Source organism: Cervus canadensis, chromosome 32, assembly GCF_019320065.1.
Source record: "Cervus canadensis isolate Bull #8, Minnesota chromosome 32, ASM1932006v1, whole genome shotgun sequence".
NCBI lineage: Eukaryota > Metazoa > Chordata > Mammalia > Artiodactyla > Cervidae > Cervus > Cervus canadensis.
The window spans coordinates 32,204,373-32,222,805 of NC_057417.1; the positions used below are offsets into that span (position 1 = coordinate 32,204,373).

The 18,433-nt window shown below is 61.8% G+C and overlaps 1 protein-coding gene and 1 non-coding gene across 2 annotated transcripts; one reads left to right on the forward strand and one right to left on the reverse strand.

Annotated features, from left to right (window-relative positions):
- Positions 1–3,417: 3,417 nt before the first annotated feature.
- Positions 3,418–12,873, reverse strand: FSCN1 (fascin actin-bundling protein 1). The gene is made up of 5 exons (XM_043455758.1): positions 11,916–12,873; positions 5,767–5,923; positions 5,557–5,678; positions 5,139–5,306; positions 3,418–4,726 (listed from the first exon to the last, which is right to left on the reverse strand). Exons 1-5 carry the CDS (start codon positions 12,745–12,747, stop codon positions 4,524–4,526), a joined length of 1,482 nt encoding a protein of 493 aa, XP_043311693.1. The 5' UTR covers positions 12,748–12,873; the 3' UTR covers positions 3,418–4,523.
- Positions 12,874–16,862: 3,989 nt separating this feature from the next.
- TRNAE-UUC lies at positions 16,863–16,935 on the forward strand. Its single transcript has one exon. It is a non-coding gene; the product is annotated as a tRNA-Glu (tRNA).
- Positions 16,936–18,433: the final 1,498 nt, after the last annotated feature.

Below are 18,433 nucleotides of genomic sequence, written 5' to 3' on the forward strand. Positions count from 1 at the left end.
TACGACTGAGCAGTACTCCATTGCATGTATGTGTGTATATATACATAGATACCACACCTTTTTAAAGGTTTTTTTTTTTTTTTTAGTATTTATTTTTTTTGGCTGCACAGGGTCTTAGTTCAGCTTGTGGGAACTTCAATCTTCATTTCGGCCTTCAGGATCTATTAGCGCAGCACGAAAACTCTTAACTCGAGGCATGCGGAATCTAGTTCTCTGACCAAGGATTGAAACCCGGCCCCCTGTATTGGGAGCGCAGACTCTTGGCCACTGGACCACCAGGGAAGCCCCCTATTCTCTTATTTCTTTTTTTTCAGGCGAGACTTTCTTGACTGGGGCCGCTGCTGCGGCGAGGGGAAGTGAGAACAACAAACCAGATTTCCCTTGCTTGCTGGCTCCTCTTATTTCTTAAAGCAACAATTGTGATGGGGATCATAGCTCTTTCAGAGGAGCCTGCCCAGTCCCAGGTTCCTGGAGGTGTGTCTCCCACCCCTTCTGGGGGTTGTCCCTGTTTGGTGGGGGTGGGGGCAGGGAGAGGAGTGCAGGGTCCCCTCCCCCATCTCCTGCAGCTTTGGTCTTAATTATTCACACCTCGGGGAGGATGGGCCTCCTCTTGGCTAAGCTCAAGGGCCCACACTAACCGGCTGGGGCTTCAGGCCAATTGCTCAGCCCCGCCCCGCCCCTGCTGGGCGGCTTGGGGCCCCTTCTCCGGGCCTCCTGCCAGGAGCCCCCATCTGTCCCCTTCTCCTCTTGCTGCCCCAGGGGTCTCAGAGCCCCTCCCCCATCAGTCTTGCTGTCCCTTGAAGGAGGGAAACTGAGGCCAGAGGGTCCCCAGGGAGTCCAGAGGGGTGGGGGTCTCTTTGTAGCATCACCCACCTTACACTTCAGTGTGTTTTGGCCCCCTCCCCAATTCTGGCAGAAGCCGCTGTGTCCCTGGAGGAAGAGGGGCCCAGTTAGGTCTGGGGTGTCCTCCAACGAGGTCTCCCCGGAGATGAACAGGGGAAGAGCCTGAGCTTTGGAGTGCAGGAGGGGGCTGTGTTTGAAGTGTCCTGTGGAGATGCCCCTGGGAAGCTCTGAGGGACCCACCTGGGTCCTCCCGGGGCTGGAGCCCCCAGCAGGGCTGGAAGTCCCACCCCAAAAGGATGTGAATGGCTGTCTGTGAAAAAAAGTCCTGTTTTTTCCTAGCCGGGCTGCATCTTGGGAACCACAGCTGCCCGCAGCTGCCCCACCCGGCCTCAGGCAGTCCTGCCCCTGCCGGGGGTGGACTCACGGAAGGGAAGAAAGCTTGCCTGTCCTTGCTTCTTCCTTCCTTACAAGTTCAACTGCGTGTTCTTCGTTTGGGCTCACAACCAACCCCAGTGGAGTAGCTGGGAGCCTGGGCTGCACCTGCCCAGACTCGCTGGGCACCTCTAGGCCCCCGTTTTCCCATCTGAGCAATGGGAGGCTGGACTCCTGCTCGTCCTCCATGGCAGGCTTGGGGGGAACCCCCCCTCAGAACTGTGGGGCCCTGCTGGCCCCGGACCCAGCTGGAGGTGCGAGGAGCCGCCAGTCAGGGTCTAGGAGAACGCTGGGGCAAGGAGTCCCCAAGGACAGAGGGCGGCAGCCTGTGAGTCAGGGCAGGCTGGTGAGCAACCCGCCGGCTCCTTGTCCTGGCGGGCTGGCCCGTGTGCCCGTGTGTGCATGTCGTGTCCATGTGCACCTGAGTAGTGTGCACTGGGCTCTTGTGCGTGCCTTCACGTGTTCCTGTGTGCACACACCCACTCGTGTGCCTGTGTGCCTGTGTGTGCAGGGTCCTGGGGTCGCGGGCCTGTGAACTGGAAATCGCTGAGGAGGCAAACACGCTTACGGTTGGAGGAAGAACTGCATGCTTTGCCCAGGAATCTGATGTGGGGCGTCAGAACCAGTTCTGACGGGGGTGCGGAGGCGGGGCAGGGGGGTGGGGGGGGTGGGTGCACTTTGCTGTCAGCACTTGGGGAGCCCCGGCGCGCAGGAGTGAATCTGGAGGTCCCCACGGTGCTCCTGCGCACCACCCTAGTGTCCGCCTCCTTCCCACAGCATCCTGTTGCCTCCACGGGACCTGGAGACAACGGCCTCACTCGGGCAGATCCACTCCTCCTCGGGACCCAGCCAGGGCCCAGCCACAACTCCTGACCTTTGCATGCGCGGTGGTTCCCTGGCCTGGCCGCTCTTCCCGTCCCAGGTACTGGGTTAGGTCCCCCTCCTCCCTAGGTGTGATCGCCTCCGCCACCAGACTTTGCACCTCGTTTGCAGAGAAGATGAGGGGAAGGGGAACAGGCCCTGGAACGCGCACAGCCAGTGCTCATTTCTGCAGAACGCGTGGAATTTAGAATCAGCCCCTAGGCCTGGCTCAGAGGATGCGGGCAGAGGTCCCTGGAATCTCTCCAGGACAGGTCATTCCGCTCCTGGGCAGCCCCCTCCCCGGGCACCTCGGGGAACACCTCCGCCTCGCTCCACTGCCCAACTGGGGACCCCCGCCCCCAACGGTCTGTAAGAGCTTGGCTCTGGAATCCTCATCTGCTCCTTCCTCGTCACTGAGACTACTCTGGCTTCCAGCCTGGCTTGAACAGTGGTGGGGGTTGGTCGCCAGGACCCCGCTGGGAGCTCACCATCCCTTTGTGGCCATCTGTCCTTGTCAATCTCGAGACTCCCGCCCCCAGGGACCACCAATCACAGCGCAGGCATCCCAGTTTCGTCATCGACAGCCAATCAGCGCTTCCGCTGACCGCTCAGGCCCCCTCTGCCCCTGAGAGACGGCCGTAGGCCCAAGTCCGTCTTCAGTCGCCGCCTGCCTGTTGGACACCCGTGGGGCAACCCCATTCCACCCCCAAGGCTGCGCCTTGCTGCTCTCAGCCTGTCTGCCCCTCCGTAAGATGGGGACAGGCAGGCTCTGGGTAACATGAGGGACTGCACAAGAGGGCTCGCCCAGCGCCTGTCTCTCTGGAGGTCCCTGCAGAGCTGGCCACGTGGAGGCCTGCCAGGGACCAAGAAGGGCAGGGTGGACTTGGGACCCAGGTGACCCCTCAAGGCCGGAAACTTCCTGGCCTTATCTGCCAGACAGAGAAGTGGCTCTGTCCCTCTTCAAGCTGGGCGCCGGCGTTTTCTGATCCAGGCACCCACCCTGGACCGCAAGCCTAGTCCACCCGGCGGACTCCTCTCAGGGCCGGTCCCCACCTCGGTGGGAGCCTGCGGTCTGGGGGTGTGGATGGATGCACAGGAGGCCTCTTCAGGATGGAAAGGGGGCAGCCCAGGCCTCCACACTCTAATCAAGGCACACCTGCCCAGGTGTGCTGGTTTGTGTGCGCCTGACCTCTAACCTCTAAAGTGCAGGAGTCGGTTCCCAGGCCCACCACTCCCGTCTGCCTTCATCCCAGCGCGGGGCACACACACACACACACAGTCTCAAGGCTGCAGACTTGCATTATTTTATTTTGCTCTTTCCAGTCTGAAGCTACTATCATGGGCGTTTAGAGTTATACAAATGACACTTACAAAAAATAAAAGACCAAGACACCCAGAGTGAGATGCATGGTGGACACTAACCGGATGGGAGGGGAGCCGGCAGGGGCAGGGCTTCCAGGGTGCTCCCGGCTGAGGGGTTGAGGGCCACGCCCAGCTTCATCCCGCGCTGCGACCGGGAGTCTGGTCAGACGAGGAGCACCAACCACACGGGGCCCTGGCTGAGGCGGTGAGGGGCCCAGCACCACCAGGTGAGACCCAGGCCTGGGGTGGGCACTCGGGAGGGCGGGGCAGAGGAAGCCCCTGGGGAGGTGGGGGAGTTTGGATTCGGAGAGGCGCCCCGCCTGCCCCACCACTAGTGGGAGGAGAGGGCGCAGAGGCCAGGAGAGGCCTCTGTCTCAAGATCCCCTCAAGCCCACTCATGCCTACAACCAGGCTTGCCTGGGGCTCCTCTAGCAATAACATTTCATTAAAAAAAAAAAAATACTGATTTGGTCATCTTCTGCTTCCAGTCAGGCCAGAGGGAAAGCCAAGAGAGACAGGGGCAGGGTCCCCAGATCCCAGCAGGGTGTGCAGGGGCAGGAGCCAGCCCCGACCTGTCCAGACAAAAGGGGGGCCACCGACAGGCCTGGGGCGGGAGCGTGGCTCCTGGGGGCGGGGGTGGGGGGAGGCTCAGGAGGGACAGGAGATTCCAGTTACGCACCCCGCCATTCCGGGGGGGGGGGCGGCGGGGGCTCGGGAAGGCCTCCCAGCTCCCCCACTCCTCCTCGGCCTCTTTGGGGGAAATAAGGCTCAGAGTCGTCTGAGGTCAGGAGAGAGAAGTTCCAGCCTCGCCCAGGGTGCAGAAGAGAGGGCAGAGGGCCGGGACAGCCCACCGAGGGCCAGGTCAGAGCGCCGGCCTGCCCCGGAGGACGACCGGTGAGGGCACCGCTTGCTCTGGGTTTCCAGTTTGAAAGGCTAGGGGCTCGCCACCCGCAGCGGAGCCCCCCAGGAGAAGAGAGTTAGCCGGGGGCGGGGGCAGGGCAGGGAGGGGCCGCGGGGGCGGGGGTCTAGTACTCCCACAGCGTGGTGGGGTCGATGGTGTCGGCGCAGGCCTTCAGGACCCCCGCGTGGTCCCCCTTCAGGTAGTGCCCGCCCACCTTGATGGCCACCTTGTTGTAGTCACAGAACTCCAGGAAGAAGTCCACCGGGGTGTCGCTGCTGCTGGTCACGGACGCGTCATTGCCCACCGTCCAGTACTTGCCCGTGGAGTCTGCAGGGGCGCAGGGGGGACCCCGTCAGGGCCTGCCTCGGGCTCTGCCCTCCACCCTGCAATCACGGCTCCCAGAGCGGAGCTGGGGTCTGCTGTCCACCCAAGTGGATGGATGGAGCCCCTCCTGGCCACCTGCCACCCACAGCTCGTGTGTGCCGGTGCCCCTGCCGACCCTTCCGAGGACCCCGTCTTCCTCCCTAGCTCTGTCTGCCGCAGTCTCCCTCCTGTACCCACTAGAGCAGAAGGGGCTCCCCCAGCTTGAGCCCCTGGCGGCCACGTGGGGCCTGGAATGGCCCAAGCCATGTTGGAGCGCCAAGCAGGGCACAGAGGGGAGGAGGGTACCCTCTGTGCCCAACACTGGCCCTCCCTGCCCCCGGGGGCCCCGCTCAGCCCTGCCCACAGGGCAACCTGCCTTTGATGTTGTAGGCGCCGTCTCGGAACTCCAGCTGGAAGACGTCATAGTTGGAGCGGTTGGCGTCCAGGGTGCCCGTGACCTTGCGGCAGCCGATGAAGCCGTGCTCCCCGCGGAACACAATGATGGGCCGGTTGATCAGCTTCATGAGGAAGAGCTCCGAGTCCCCTGTCCCAGGAAGTGGGAAAAGCAGTGAGCCTCAGGGGGACTGGGGCGAGGGTGGGGGGTGCAATGCCCAGGGTGTGGCTCAGAGAGGGACAGCAGGAGCCTGGGGTCACAGCACGCCAGCCCTGGGGGAGGCGAGGTGGGGGCGGTCTGGGAGGATGCCCGGTACAGGGCGGGCTTCGTAAGTGACCATGGCATAGTGAGGACCCCCCCCGCAGGGAACTGGGGCTTGAGGTGTGCCCGAGGCGGCTACCTGCCGTCTCCACGGAGGCCGCCAGCTGGCCATTCTTCTTGGCTGTCACGAACTTGCCATTGGACGCACGCAGAATAATCCTCCGATCACGCCACTCAATGTCAAAGTAGCATCTGGCATCCCTGGGGCAAGGGGTGGGGGGACAGGGTCAGGAGAGGTCGTCCCCCCAGGAAGGGCCGGCCTGGGCGAGTGCGGGCAGCAGGCACTCACTTGGTGGAGGCGGTGGACTGCACACCCCCGGTGGTCGTCAGCGTCCAGTACTTGCCCGAGTGGGTGCGGAAAGCACATTTTTTGGTGTCGCGGTCGATCTCCAGTTGGAAGGTCTCTTGGTCGGTCTCTTCGTCCTGATTGGCCGACAGGTCCATACCTGCGGGGAGAGCCTCCAGCTAGGACCAGGGACCCCCGCAACCCCCAGTTCTGGCTGACCCTCAGCCCTGCCCTCACACGAGTACAGCGGGGGCGGGGGGGGTGCTACTGAGAACCCACCGCACGGCTCAGACCCCTTGGCCTCCGCATCAGAGGGAGAACCCAGGACCCCGGGCAGGACCAGTCAAGGACCAAAGCCTGCCAGGTCCACTTACACATCACTCTCTCTGATTTTACAGACGTCAGACTCTGCAACAAACCAGATGCAAAAAAAAAAAAAAAACAGATGCAAGAAGATACTGTAGAACCAACAGGGAGAATCTGAATGTGGCCCGGGGTTAGAGGGGAAGGGTTAATCACTGCTAATCATGCTGTCAGTGCGTAAGAGGACGCCTTGCTGTTTACAGAGACACAGGCAAAGATTTCGAGATGAAACGCCCGGATGTCTGGGTTCTGCAGGAAGTACAACCAGAAACAATGAATGGAGGCCCAGGGAGCTGGTGTGGCAGCCGCGGGATTGCTATGTGGTGGTTCATTGTTCCCTCCTGCGTCTGTGATGTGTAAAAGTTCAAAGAGCAACTGCACACGTTCCTCTCAGGAAATCTAGAAAACTCCTAAAAGCGAAGTCACACACCACCCCCATGCCCACTGCACCCCCGGAGAGCCTCTGTGAACGCTGGGCGACCACAGCCTCCTAACCGTTTCCCCTGCATTCACACACATGTTTTCTTGACCTTAAAGTGCATGCGGGCGGCAGATTGCGATTTGCACACCACCTGCCTAACACCTTCACATGTGTCCACATCCTGAAATCGTCTGCAAAAGGGGTGGCTTCAGGGGTTTTGTTCCCACAAGCTGCAGCCCCATCGCTTTTGCACACCCGTGTGGACTCCAGCTAAAACCTGAAATGCAACCTTTGGTCACAACCACAAGTTCGCGCCCCCAAGCACCGTGGGTCTAAGAGCCTAAGTGTCGGGTGAGGTGGGCCTCCAGGCCTTTAAGAAGCCGGGCCGGTGGCAGGCGCCCCTTCAGATGAGATGAGGCTGGCGGGTGGCAAGGCCTGGGGGCTGAGTGCCCCGCCCCCTGCCCAGGACCCCTTCTTGGCTCTCTAGGCACCACCCAGAGGGCCTGACAGGTGTCAGCCCCACGCCACCAGGTCTTGTGTCCCACGTCAGCGGCACCCTGCCTCACAAGAGAGAGGGAGATAGAAAAATAGTGCCCGTGCCCAAGGTCATCCAGGGAGAAAGCTAGGGGTCCCCGGGCTCTTGGGAGGAGAAGGGGACAAACGCAGGCCTCGTGCCAAGCCCTGTCCTCGAACCCTCCCTCCCCTCTCTGGACTGGTGGCCGCGGCCTCCTCAGGTCACCCTGAGCAGACCCTCACTACCGCTGGGCTCGACCCCCAGCCCCCCAGGGTCCCCTGAGCCCCAGTGCCAGGGATCAGCTGTCTACTCAGGCCCCGGGGTGGGGGTGAGTGCCATCCACCACGACACCCTCCGCAGAGCACCAGGTGAGGAGCAGCAAGGGCTGGGCCTGCTGGGGCGCCCAGTCCGCAAGAGCCGGGTCGTCCTGGGGCCACGCCGAGCATGCGGGGCGGGGGTCCCTCCTGGCTCAGACCCGTCCAGCCAGCCTGCCCCACCCCACCCGCCGGGCCACGGGGCACCACGTGCCCCATGCATGGGAGGCCGGCTGATGGCAAGGGAAGGACAGGAGGGCAGGGGAGGGCTGTGAATGGCAGTCAGCAGCCTGCGCTTGCCAGCCTGCCCGCTAGTACACGGCCCTGCAGGTTCACAAGGCGCACACCAGGCTCTTCCCGGGGCCACACGATGACCACCGCCCTCTGCTCACTCAGACCCCACCCAGCCTGGCTGCGTCCAGTCCTGGAACTGGTGTGATCAACAGGCCTAGGCCGGCGAGCAAGGTACTCAAACTGGGGGCCAGGCACCTTGTGTGAGCACCACACCCCCAGCCTCAGTTTCCCTGTCAACCGGGCTCGGTGTCTCTCGATTCTGCCAGGAGATCAAAAGCATGGAGGAGCCCAACACCAAGTAGACACCGGGTCTTCTGTCCCCCACAGGAGGGGCTGGGGGGAGTGTCCACTCCATCCAGGGGGGCCCCTCCTGGCTCCAAGGCCCTGCCCCAATGGGAAAGGCCCCACTCGGCCTTGGGAGTCTCTAATTAGAGCTGGGTTACCATGGGAACAGGGTTTTCTTTGGGATTTTTCTTTTCATCAACAGCAGCACAGAAAGCGTGAGTCACAGGCCCACTGGAGCCCCGGGAAGTAAGGAGAGAGGTGCGGGGGCTCAGCAGAGCCCACGGGCACGCCCCCTGGGCCCCCGAGATGCCGGGCCCTGCCCCCGTCCATCACGGCTTTCCCTGTCTCCAGCCCCAGGGCCGTCCAGCACAGCCCTGCCTGCAGCACACCCATGGTCTCATCCCCCCCAGCCTTAGTCCCCAAATCCCCTGGCTGGTCAAAAATCGGGCGCTCTCCACCACCCCCATTCAGTTTAAGGGAGGGAGCCCAGAAACTTCTGTGGCCTCACCTCACTTCTCCTTGCTGTCAACTCTTGCCACTACCTGACCCCCTTAAATTCCTACTCCATCTTCACACGAGCTTCCTCATTCTTGAGGAGTGGCCTCATCCTTCCCTGAGGCCAACATGACCTGCCTCATCAAGAGAACTCTTACACATCCTACAAAGCCCGGCCTGTCCAGCCCTTCCTCAGCCAGCCTCGCCTTCCAGCCGCTGGGGCTGGGCACTTCCTGAGCACAGAGACCCCGGGCTGCGGCTGGCCCGAGGCAAAGGGGCTGTGAGGTCAGGGGGAACTGTGCTGACGCTCCGCCCAGGGTCCGGCTGGAGCCCAGGGCAGTGTGTGTAGGTGTGAGTCGCTCAGTCATGTCCAACTCTGCAACCCCCCATGGACTGAAGCCCGCCAGGCTCCTCTGTCCATGGGATTCTCCAGGCAAGAATACTGGAGTGGGTTGCCATGCCCTCCTCCAGGGGATCGTCCTGACCCGGGGATCAAACCCGGGTCTCCCACACTGCAGGCAGATATCTCACCATCTGAGCCACCAGGGCAGTGGAGCCCAGGACAGTCAGGGGCCAAAGGAGCTTGAATACGGCTCACTCGGCAGCCCCGCCTGTGTGGTCATGGTGACCCCACTTCCCAGGACCTCGGGTGGACGAGGGCCATCTGCCTTGTCACAGCAGCTCTCGGGACCCTACGGCCTGGTGGCCAACACTGCCCCTAACGGTGGCTGCGATGACGTCCTCCCAAAAATACGGTCTGGCCACAAAGAACGTGCCCTGGTGGAGCCCTTTACAGATGGGGATACTGAGGCCAGAGAGCAGCTTGCAGCTTCAGCAGGAAGCACCCCACCCGCACAGGCCCTGGCTGCTGGGATGACTCATATCCCCCGCCCGCAAAACCCAGGAGGCTCCTCCTTCCTGGCCTGCGTTTCCCAACGTGTGTCTGGAGGAGCCGCCCCCGCCTCCCTGCCACGCAGGCCTGTCCAAAATGGCCTCTGCAGGCACGCCCCCCAACCCCACACAGCCCGGCCCCCATCACCCTCCATCCCGCCAGGGAGACCAGACGTCAGAGTGGACCCCAAAACCTGAGGCCAAGGGAGCCCCAATCTTGGCCCCCAAAGCTCCCTCCCCTTTAAACACACAGATGAGCCTGCAGCTCTCCTGCTGCAATTTCCGGAGGCTCCTCCTGCCCCATCAGCCTGAATCACACACCATGACACCCCCAGCGAGCCTTACTCAAAGGACAGGGTGTCTGCCCAGGCTCGCCGCCTGGAACCTGCTGAAAATACCCCAGGCTCTCTCTGCCCCTTCCTGGCCCCAGGGGGCTCCTGCCATGTCTTTCCCAGGGAAGGGGTGGGACACAGCCGGCAAGCACCGAGCATCCTTCATTGATAAGCACCCACTCCGGGTCCTGCAGCCCTGCTGGCTGATCCAGTCCCGTGGACCAACCTCACAAGCTGCTTCTCCGCCAGCATTGGGCTTTCTGCTCCTCTCTGCCTCAGGGCCTTTGCACAAGCTGCGCTCTGTGTCCGCAACACTGTCCCACACACCTGATACACCCCACCTTCTGTTCATCCTCAGGTCAGGTCAAATGTCCTCCCTGGAAAGGGACCTCTCCCATCTAACCTGGGGCCCTCATGGTCCTGGAGTCCCAGACACCTCTGTTGCCCAAGATGTGGCTCACGTCCCAGTGAGGACACAGCGCCCAGCAGGGAAGGCTCCGGGACGTGCCTATTTGCTCACCACTCAGGCCTCAGCATGCCTCACTCGCTAGGGGTTCAGTGTTTGCGGAGTAGGTGAGGAGTCCTGCCCCACCTAGTGCTGTGTGAGACTGGAGAGGGGAGGTCCTGTGGTCCCCAGAGGCTGGGAGGCGTCAGGGGTCCAGATGAGGACCCTTTCTGGACTCAAACCCAGTTCTGCCTGCTGCATGCTTGCTGTGTGACCTTGGGAACAGGGCTTCTCTCTGGGCCCAAACCCGCTCATCTGCAGGATGGAAGAAGCTTGGCCCACTTCAGTCCTCAGCCTGCAACCTCGGGCGGGAGCTGCCACCGGGCTGCAACCTTCTGGGCAGAGTACAGTCTGGAGGGTGGTCATCAGGAGGAAGGCGGGCCATTGCCTGGGGTTCCCACCCAGCTATCTATCTCCAGAGGCCGGGGTCCACCTTCCTGTCTGGGGGGAGCAAGACATCCAGAGGTTCCCCGGGGGGCAGAAGGAACAGACTGCCTTCTGGGTCAAAGGAGGGGCCAGGGCGCCAGAAGGAAGAGAAGCCGCCTAGGAGGGAATCTGAGCCCGGAAAGCGGGGGCTCATTCTGGCGGGCAGGCCGGTAGGAAATGGCCAGGCCAGCGGGAGGCCCCAGGAAAGGATGCGTCGAGTTGCAGCCAGCTGTTCCAGGCGGGAGTCTTAGGGGGTGGGTTTACTCGAGGCGGGAAGGGGGCAGGCACTTTCCGAGGGTGCCGGGCTCGAGTCTCCCGGCTCACGCTGGGACCGCTCTCGGGCACCCACGGAGCAGAGCGCACGGCCGCGAGCCGCAGGGCGGGGTGCCTGGCGGGCCGCCATCCCCGCCACGCCGCCCTGGACCTGGGCGCGAGCAGGGAGGCCGTGGGGCGGCTTCGGATGGAACACCCGGCCCGGGGTTGGGGGGCGGCGCGGGGGGGTTCCCAGCAGGGGGTACCGCAGAAAGCCGACTCCCTCCCCGCCCAGCCTCATCTGGTTTTCCCATCCGCAGAGACCGAGCAGGACAAAGGGGGCGAGGGAGGGCCCTGTCGAGGAGCCCGCCCCCTGCTCACAAAGGCCGCGGCCTCGAGCGCGGGGCGGACGCGGGAGGAGGGGCTGGGGGGAAGGGCAGACACTCCGGGCGCCCCCCTCCAGCAGAGGCCAACCCCTCCCAGCAGCCAGAGAGGGTGCAGAGAAGCCCAGACCCAGGGGAGGTGGACGCGCACCCCGCGGAGACCAAAGGACTCCCCATTCCGCCCGCGAAAGGCGGCCCTTAGGGAGCGCGAACGCGCCCAGCGCCGAGGGCGACCCCTCGCTCCGCCCTGGAACTGAAGACCCACTAACGGGGGGAAGCGCACGAGGCACCGGGCGAGGGGCGTCCCCTCCCCCAGGGCTGGGCCCACGGAGCCCAGGGATCCGCACGAGTCAGGAAGACCCAGATTGGGCAGGGGGTGCGAGGGTGGCACCCGGGGCGGGGCCTGAGCGCGGCCTAGGGAGCCCCAAGCCCAAGGCGGAGTGGGGGCCGCGCCACGGCCCCCAAGGATGGGCAAAGCCCCACCCCTCGCCCCTTCCTCGAGGTCGGAGCGCACGCTCCGCGGCCGGGTGGGGTGGTCTGAGCGCCCAGCGGGGGCGCACCCGGCGTCACTCGGGATTGCCGCGGGCGAGGAAAGGCGGGAGGCGTGGGGACGGGGGTGGGGTGGGGTGCGCTTTGTGCAAGGCCGTGAAGAGGCGAGGGACGGCGTCCCCACTCACCCTGGCGCGTGGACACGTTCCTCTCGTTGGCCGCCTGCAGCACGACCTGGGCGCAGCTCTGCTCCAGGGCGAAGAGCTCGTCCTTGCCCACCTTGGTGGCCTTGCCCGCCTTGAGGGTGCCGCTGGGCCCCGACGGCGCCAGGTAGCGGCCCTCGCAGTCGCGGAAGGCCACCTTGCCGGAGCGGAACTCCAGCGTGTAGCCGGTAGCGGGCTCGGGGTGCGCCACTAGGCGCCCGTCGTGGCGCAGGAAGCGGTGGTCGGCCGTCTGCAAGCTGTAGCGCTGGTCTTGGAAGGCCAGCGTGATGAGCGAGTCGACGCCCCAGGGCACGTCGCGGTCCACCGAGATCTCGTCGGCCGGCCGCGCGCCCAGGTGTGCGTAGCGCTTGCGGGCCAGGCTGTAGATGTTGACCTGCGGGTGCATAGCGATGTGCACGCTCCACTTCTCGGCCGGCGACACGGTCTGAGCGAAGCACGACAGGCGGTCCTCGGTGCCGCCGAAGTAGCGCCGGTGCGCCTCGGACTGCAGCGACCAGCGGCCGTCGTCGTGCGCCACGATGAGAAAGCGACAGTCGGCGCCGGGCGCCTCGTGCTCGCAGGTCACGTTGCCGTCCTTGTCGGCCGCCAGGTAGCGACCCAGGTGGCTGCGGAGGCACACGGCGGCGCTGCCCGCCTCATCGGGCGGCTGCTCCAGCGTCCAGATCTGCTTCTTTTTCAGGCTGCTGGCCGAGGCGTTCACCTTGAACCCGAACGTCTCGGCCGTCAGGTACTTGTTGTTGCAGTTGATGAGCCCGAACTGGATCTGCAGGGCCTCGGCCGTGCCGTTGGCGGTCATGGTGGCGGCTGGCGGCGGGCCGGCGCGGCCCGGGCGGTCGGTGGCGGGTCCCGGCGGCGGTGCCTTGCTCCTTTGTTCGGCGGCTGCCGCGGCAGTGCGCGCACCCTCAGCAGCGGCTTTACAAAGCCGGCTCGCGGCGCCCGCGCCCCTTTATAGGCGGGGTGACGTCAGCGCCGCCAGGCCCCGCCCCCGCCCCGCCCCGCCCCGGGGCTCGCCGAGCGGGGGGCGCGCGGGCTGAGCCAGCGAGCCGAGTGGCGCTGGGGGCCCGGAGGGGCGCGGGCGGCGGCTGCGCTCTCAGCCGCCCCTCCTTCTGCACTGCCGGCCTCTGCAGTCCCCCCGACTTGGGGCCACCGCTCCCTTCCCCCCAAGACCAAAGCCCCACCCTCGCGGCGCCGCAGCCTGAAGGCTCGCCCAGAGCAGGGGACCCCTCAGAGGCCCCCCCAACCCCAAGCCCAGTCGGGAGGAAGGCCCGAGTCAGATTAGAGGTTGTGGATTAGAGACCTCGGAAACCACGGAGCTCATCAGTGCTAGCGGAGCGCTCCGGAGGCTCCTGGAGGAGGCGGACTTAGCTCAGAGCCTTGAAGGAGCAGAGAGGGGACCCTCCAAGTGCCTGTGGGCGGAAGGGTGGGCGCAGGTCAGGAGCTGGGAAGGGGTCTGCCGGCCCCAACTCACCCAACCCAGGCTCTGCAGCCTCCAAAGCGGGGTCTGTGGTTCCCCGAAGTGTCCCTTCCAGAACGCTGCTCGGAAACGCACCCTCCCTCCCGGGGATCCAGGCACCCAGCCCCCCTGGCCCAAATCGGTCTCCGGGGTAGTGACGGCGTTCCCATCCCGAGGCTGCAGAGGTCACAGGGTTCTGGTGAGGTTCACAGGCATAGAGCGAGTTGCTGTTCCATCACTGGGTCGTGTCCAACTCTTTGCGACCCCATAGGCTGCAGCATGCCAGACATCCCTGTTCTTTGCTATAGAGTGAGTAGTGAGCCCTTGTATGAAGCAGGTAAGAGATGTGCTAGGACTCAGGAAGCACAGCCCTAAGGGGGGACAACCCGGGTCTCCAGCCCCAGGGGCCAGCACACCTCCCACTCTGTACCTCCCCCCAGGTCCCACTGCACTGGACTCTGAGCCTGGTACCCAGGAGGGGATATTTTCTACAGATGCCCATCCCCACCACCACCCTGGAGAGGAGCACTTCCCTTTTCTGAGCATCTCCAAAGGCCAAGACTTTTGCTGGGACATTCCCCACATGCCAGGCAAGCCCCTGGAATGCCAGCGTGACCACAGGCTGCCCACAAGGTCTTGAGGCTGAAGGCAGAGGGCACTGAACTAGCTCCCGGGCTGGTTGGTCTGCGCCTCTGCCCCCCCCCCCCCCCGGCAGCCTCCTCCAGGGGCTTTTATCTTCCAGGGTAATTCTGTGTTACCTTCCCGTTATTGTAGGTCAGGTAGGTTAACTGGCAGGGCCTTGAGCCCCAGACAGCCACTGCCCATAGCACACCCTCCCACAAAGCTCTGGAGAGCTGAGAAACCAAGTTTCTCATTTTGAGGTCATCTGATAGGTGTTTCCCTGGTGGTTCCGTGATAAAGGATCCACCTGCCAATGCAGGCGAACCCGAGTCTGTGGGTTCAATCCCTGGGTCGGGAAGATCCCCTGGAGGAGGAAATGGCGACCCACTCCAGTATTCTTGCCTGGAAAATCCCATGGACAGGGGAGCCTGGCAGGCTACAGTCCATGAGGTCGCAAGAGTTGGACATGACTTTTAGTGACTAAACACCGACAAACAGGCTTGAAACCCAGGGTCTCCCTGGCGGTGTGACTGTAGGCAAGTTACTTAACCTCTCTGAGCCTGTTTCACCTTTTGTAAAAGAGATGCAAATCCCTCATCTCAGGGTGGTCTGAAGGTCCCTGAGGACTTCGAGCTCAGACCCTGTCCCTGGCCACCCTCAGAACCCATTGCTATCCCTAAGAATCTCTGGTTAGGGCCAACTCTCTGGTCAGCTACCACGGCTCTTAAGAGAGGATGCTGAATAACTGAAGGCTGGGGGCAGCAGTCCTGTGCTGACAGCGAGGACTGGGATCTGCTGAGACACGCCTGCTGTGGAGCTGGAGTTGGGGGCTCCTGCCTCTCAGTCAGGCCAGCGGTGGGAGCAGGTCCAGGCTTTCCCAGGTTATGCTTTTGATGGGTGCAAAGATTGGAGAGCCTGGCTGGGTGGTAGCCCTGGCTTCTTGCACTGGGCTTCCTGCGGTCAAATGTACACCCTGGTCCTCAGTTTTTCCATCTCTAAGACGGGCATCATGATAGCATCTGTCCCGGGAGAGAAGCCGAGAGGACAGGAGCCCACACACATGAATGGGACCAAGGGGTTCCTGGGACGTGGCACTCGGTTTTCGAACCAGGAAGGTCTTGGGCAGATGGGGACAGGTTGGTGACTCCACACACCAGGCACCTAGATGACAGAGCCTGGCACGTGGTCAGTGCTCATAAACGCCAGCTGGTCTTGGGGACCCAGATGGGCCAGACTCCCTCCAGCCCCCTAAGGTCCCCAGGAATTCCCAGGACCCTAGTCATATAGTCAGAGCAATGGTGGAGCACAGCTTTAGGATCATTTGGCCAGGAGCGTAAGCCTTGTGCCAATTTGCTGAATAAATTAACATCAGATAGAGCAATGTGGAGGATGGGACATAGAAAGGGGACCTTGGATTTCCCCATGGACAAGGGCAGGCAGGTCAAGTGAACAGAATAGAGACTGAGGCATTGGGGAATCAGGTTAGTCCTGAGACTGGGGGTGGGAGGGCCAGGGAGGAGTCAATATATGAAGAATTGAGGTTAACTTCAACAGGTGTGGAGCTAAGTGATTATTATTTAATTTCTTCTGAATAGACAAGACATTCACATAGTTCAAATATCCCAAAACCTAAAAAGGCCTTTGTCCTCCACCTCCCTCCACTCCACCCCACTACCTGCATAACTGCTATTAGACTGTTTTCCTCTCCTTGAACTTCAAAGACAAGCAAACACAGAATTTTTTTTAATTGGAGGATAATAGCTTTACAAAATTGTGTAAACCCACCCTCCAGTGGGTTTCAAGCCTATTTGTTGTTGTTTAGTCACTAAGTCGTGTCCGACTCTTTGAGACCCCACGGACTGTAGCCCACCAGGCTTCTCTGTCCATGGGATTCTCCAGAAAAGAATACTGGAGCCGGTTGCCACTGCCTCCTCCAGGGGATCTTCCTGACCTAGGGATCAAACCTGTGTCTCCTACATTGCAGGCAGATTCTTTACCACTGAGCCACCAGGGAAGCCCCTTAGATGAGGAGAAAGGAAAGCATCTCAGGGTTTTTGTTTTTTTAATTGAAGTATAGTTGATTTACAACGTTGTTAGTTCCTATTGTACAGCAAAGTGATTCGGCCATACGTATATATACATTCTTTTTTTCAAATATTCTTTTCCATTATGGTTTATCACAGGGTTTTTTTTAATCAAAGGATAATTGCTTACAATGTGGTGTTACTTTCTGCTGTACAAGAACATGAATTAGTCAGGTTTTTAAAAAATTATTCTCATTAGTTATTACTGAAATGTCAATGTAGCAGCAAAACCTCCATCGAGTCAGTTGAGCCGAAGAGCATTTTCAAAACTGCCCGTCTGCTCTGCACCCACGTCCCCGCCTCTCGCCTTCCCCACGTGTCGGTTACAATGGGAACCTCTGTGTCCAGCGCGGCCACACGGTCCTGTCCGCAGGCTCCACCTCAGGTCCCTCTGGGGAAGGACAGGAACACGGACGCTGTGTCCCTGGGCCCCCCGGGAACCCAGGTGCCACCTGAGCTGCCCAGAACCAGGGCATGGCCTGGGGAGAACGGACGTGCTTGGCTGGGGCTGGGCCTGGGCCTGAGCCACTCCCAGGCTGGCCACCGGGCACCCTGCTGCCTGGTCTGGGGAGGGAAACCAGGCCACCGGGAGGGCCTGCTCGGCCCGGCCTGAGCCCAGGTCCCCGAGTCACAGAGACTCAGACTCCTCCCCACCCGACAGCCTCGGAGAATTTCTGGTCCTACCCACCACAGACGGGCGGGGGCGTCCCATCCCCGGTGCATGCCCCCACAGAAGTCACAGGAGGAGGGACTTCCCTGGTGGTCCAGTGGTCAGGACTCGGTGATTTCACTGCCGAGGGCCCGGGTTCGATCCCTGGTCAGGGAAGTAAGATCCCACAATCCGCGACAAAACATTCCCTATGAAATGACACGCTGCCTGGGTTTTGCCTTAAACTCTTCCAGACAGGGTGATGGGTACGTGGGGATGACCTATGTGAGTCTCTCTTTTTTTATTTTTGGCCCACTCAGCCTGACTCTGACCAGGGATCAAACCCAGGTCCTCGGCAGGGCAAGTGGAGAGTTCCAAACGTTGGACTTTCAGGGAATTCCCGAGTCTCTGCTTGAATAAATGTTTGGACCCATAATAAAAAGTTTTAGACAGGGCTTCCCTGGTGGTGCAGTGGATAAGAATCCGCCTGCTGATGTAGGCACCGTGGGTTCAATCCCTGGTCTGGGAGGATCCCGGATGCCGTGAAGCAGCTGAGCCCGTGCCCCACAGCTACTGAGCCTGTGCTCTAGAGCCCGGGAACCGCAGCTACTGAAGTCCTCGTGTCTGCAGGCCGTGCTCTGCAGCAAGAGAAACCACTGCCAGGAGAAGCCCGCACACCACAACGAGCAGTGGGCCCCTCTCGCCGCCAGCTAGAGAAAGCCCACGTAGGGCCATGAAAACCCCACGCAGCCAAAGAAACTGAAAAGTTAAAGTTTTAGACAGGCACACTAAGAATAAAAATAAAATACCCATCTCTCAGTCCCCTCTCTCCCAAAAAATCGTGGTGGTGGGGCAGGAGACAGAGAGGATACATTGATTGTGCCGGCAGGGAGGCAGCAGAAGGGATGCCACACTACGAATCTTACGTCCACCTGACCGTTTCCGCAGCAATGCTGGACCCGGACATTCTGATCCTGGATCTTCGCCTCTGCCTTAGTCCTTGTCCTGCGTGTGCTGTTCCATCGTGTTTGAAACTCACGCTGCCGGCCCTCTCTCTACGTTTGTTCAGAAACGTGCTCTGTAGGAGCGATGGAGAGCCGGCAGGTAGATGCTTAGGTAGGAGGCGTCTCTTCTGTCTGCGCACCACCCCCGCCACCCTCAGGGCCTTTCCCACCCGTCCTCTCTGGCGTGTGGAAGGGCCTCAGATTGCTACCAGGTTGTTGTGTAGGCCTGAGGCTTCAGGCTTGATGCCCGGGGCGAATGCCTCCCTGGACCGGCTGGGCCCTCTCCCCTGGGCCCAGGTTGCGCCATGCTGCCTGGGGCCTGCAGCACCTTGGGCTCCCCATGGCTTCTCTCCAGGAAATCTTGCCAAGCCCCACTTCTCCTGAGACCTGGCCGGAGACCCAGGCCCTGGCGCTGTGTGACCCCATGGACTGCAGCACTCCAGGCCCCCTGTCCATCACTATCTCCCAGAGCTTGCTCAAACTCATGTCCATCGAGTCGGTGATGCCATCCAACCGTCTCATCCTCTGTCGCCCTCTTCTTCTCCTGCCCTCAATCTTTCCCAGCATCAGGGTCTTTTCAGTGAGTAGGCTCTTCGCATCAGGTGGCCAAAGTATTGGAGCTTCAGCTTCAGCATCAGTCCTTCCGATGAATATTCAGGACTAATTTCCTT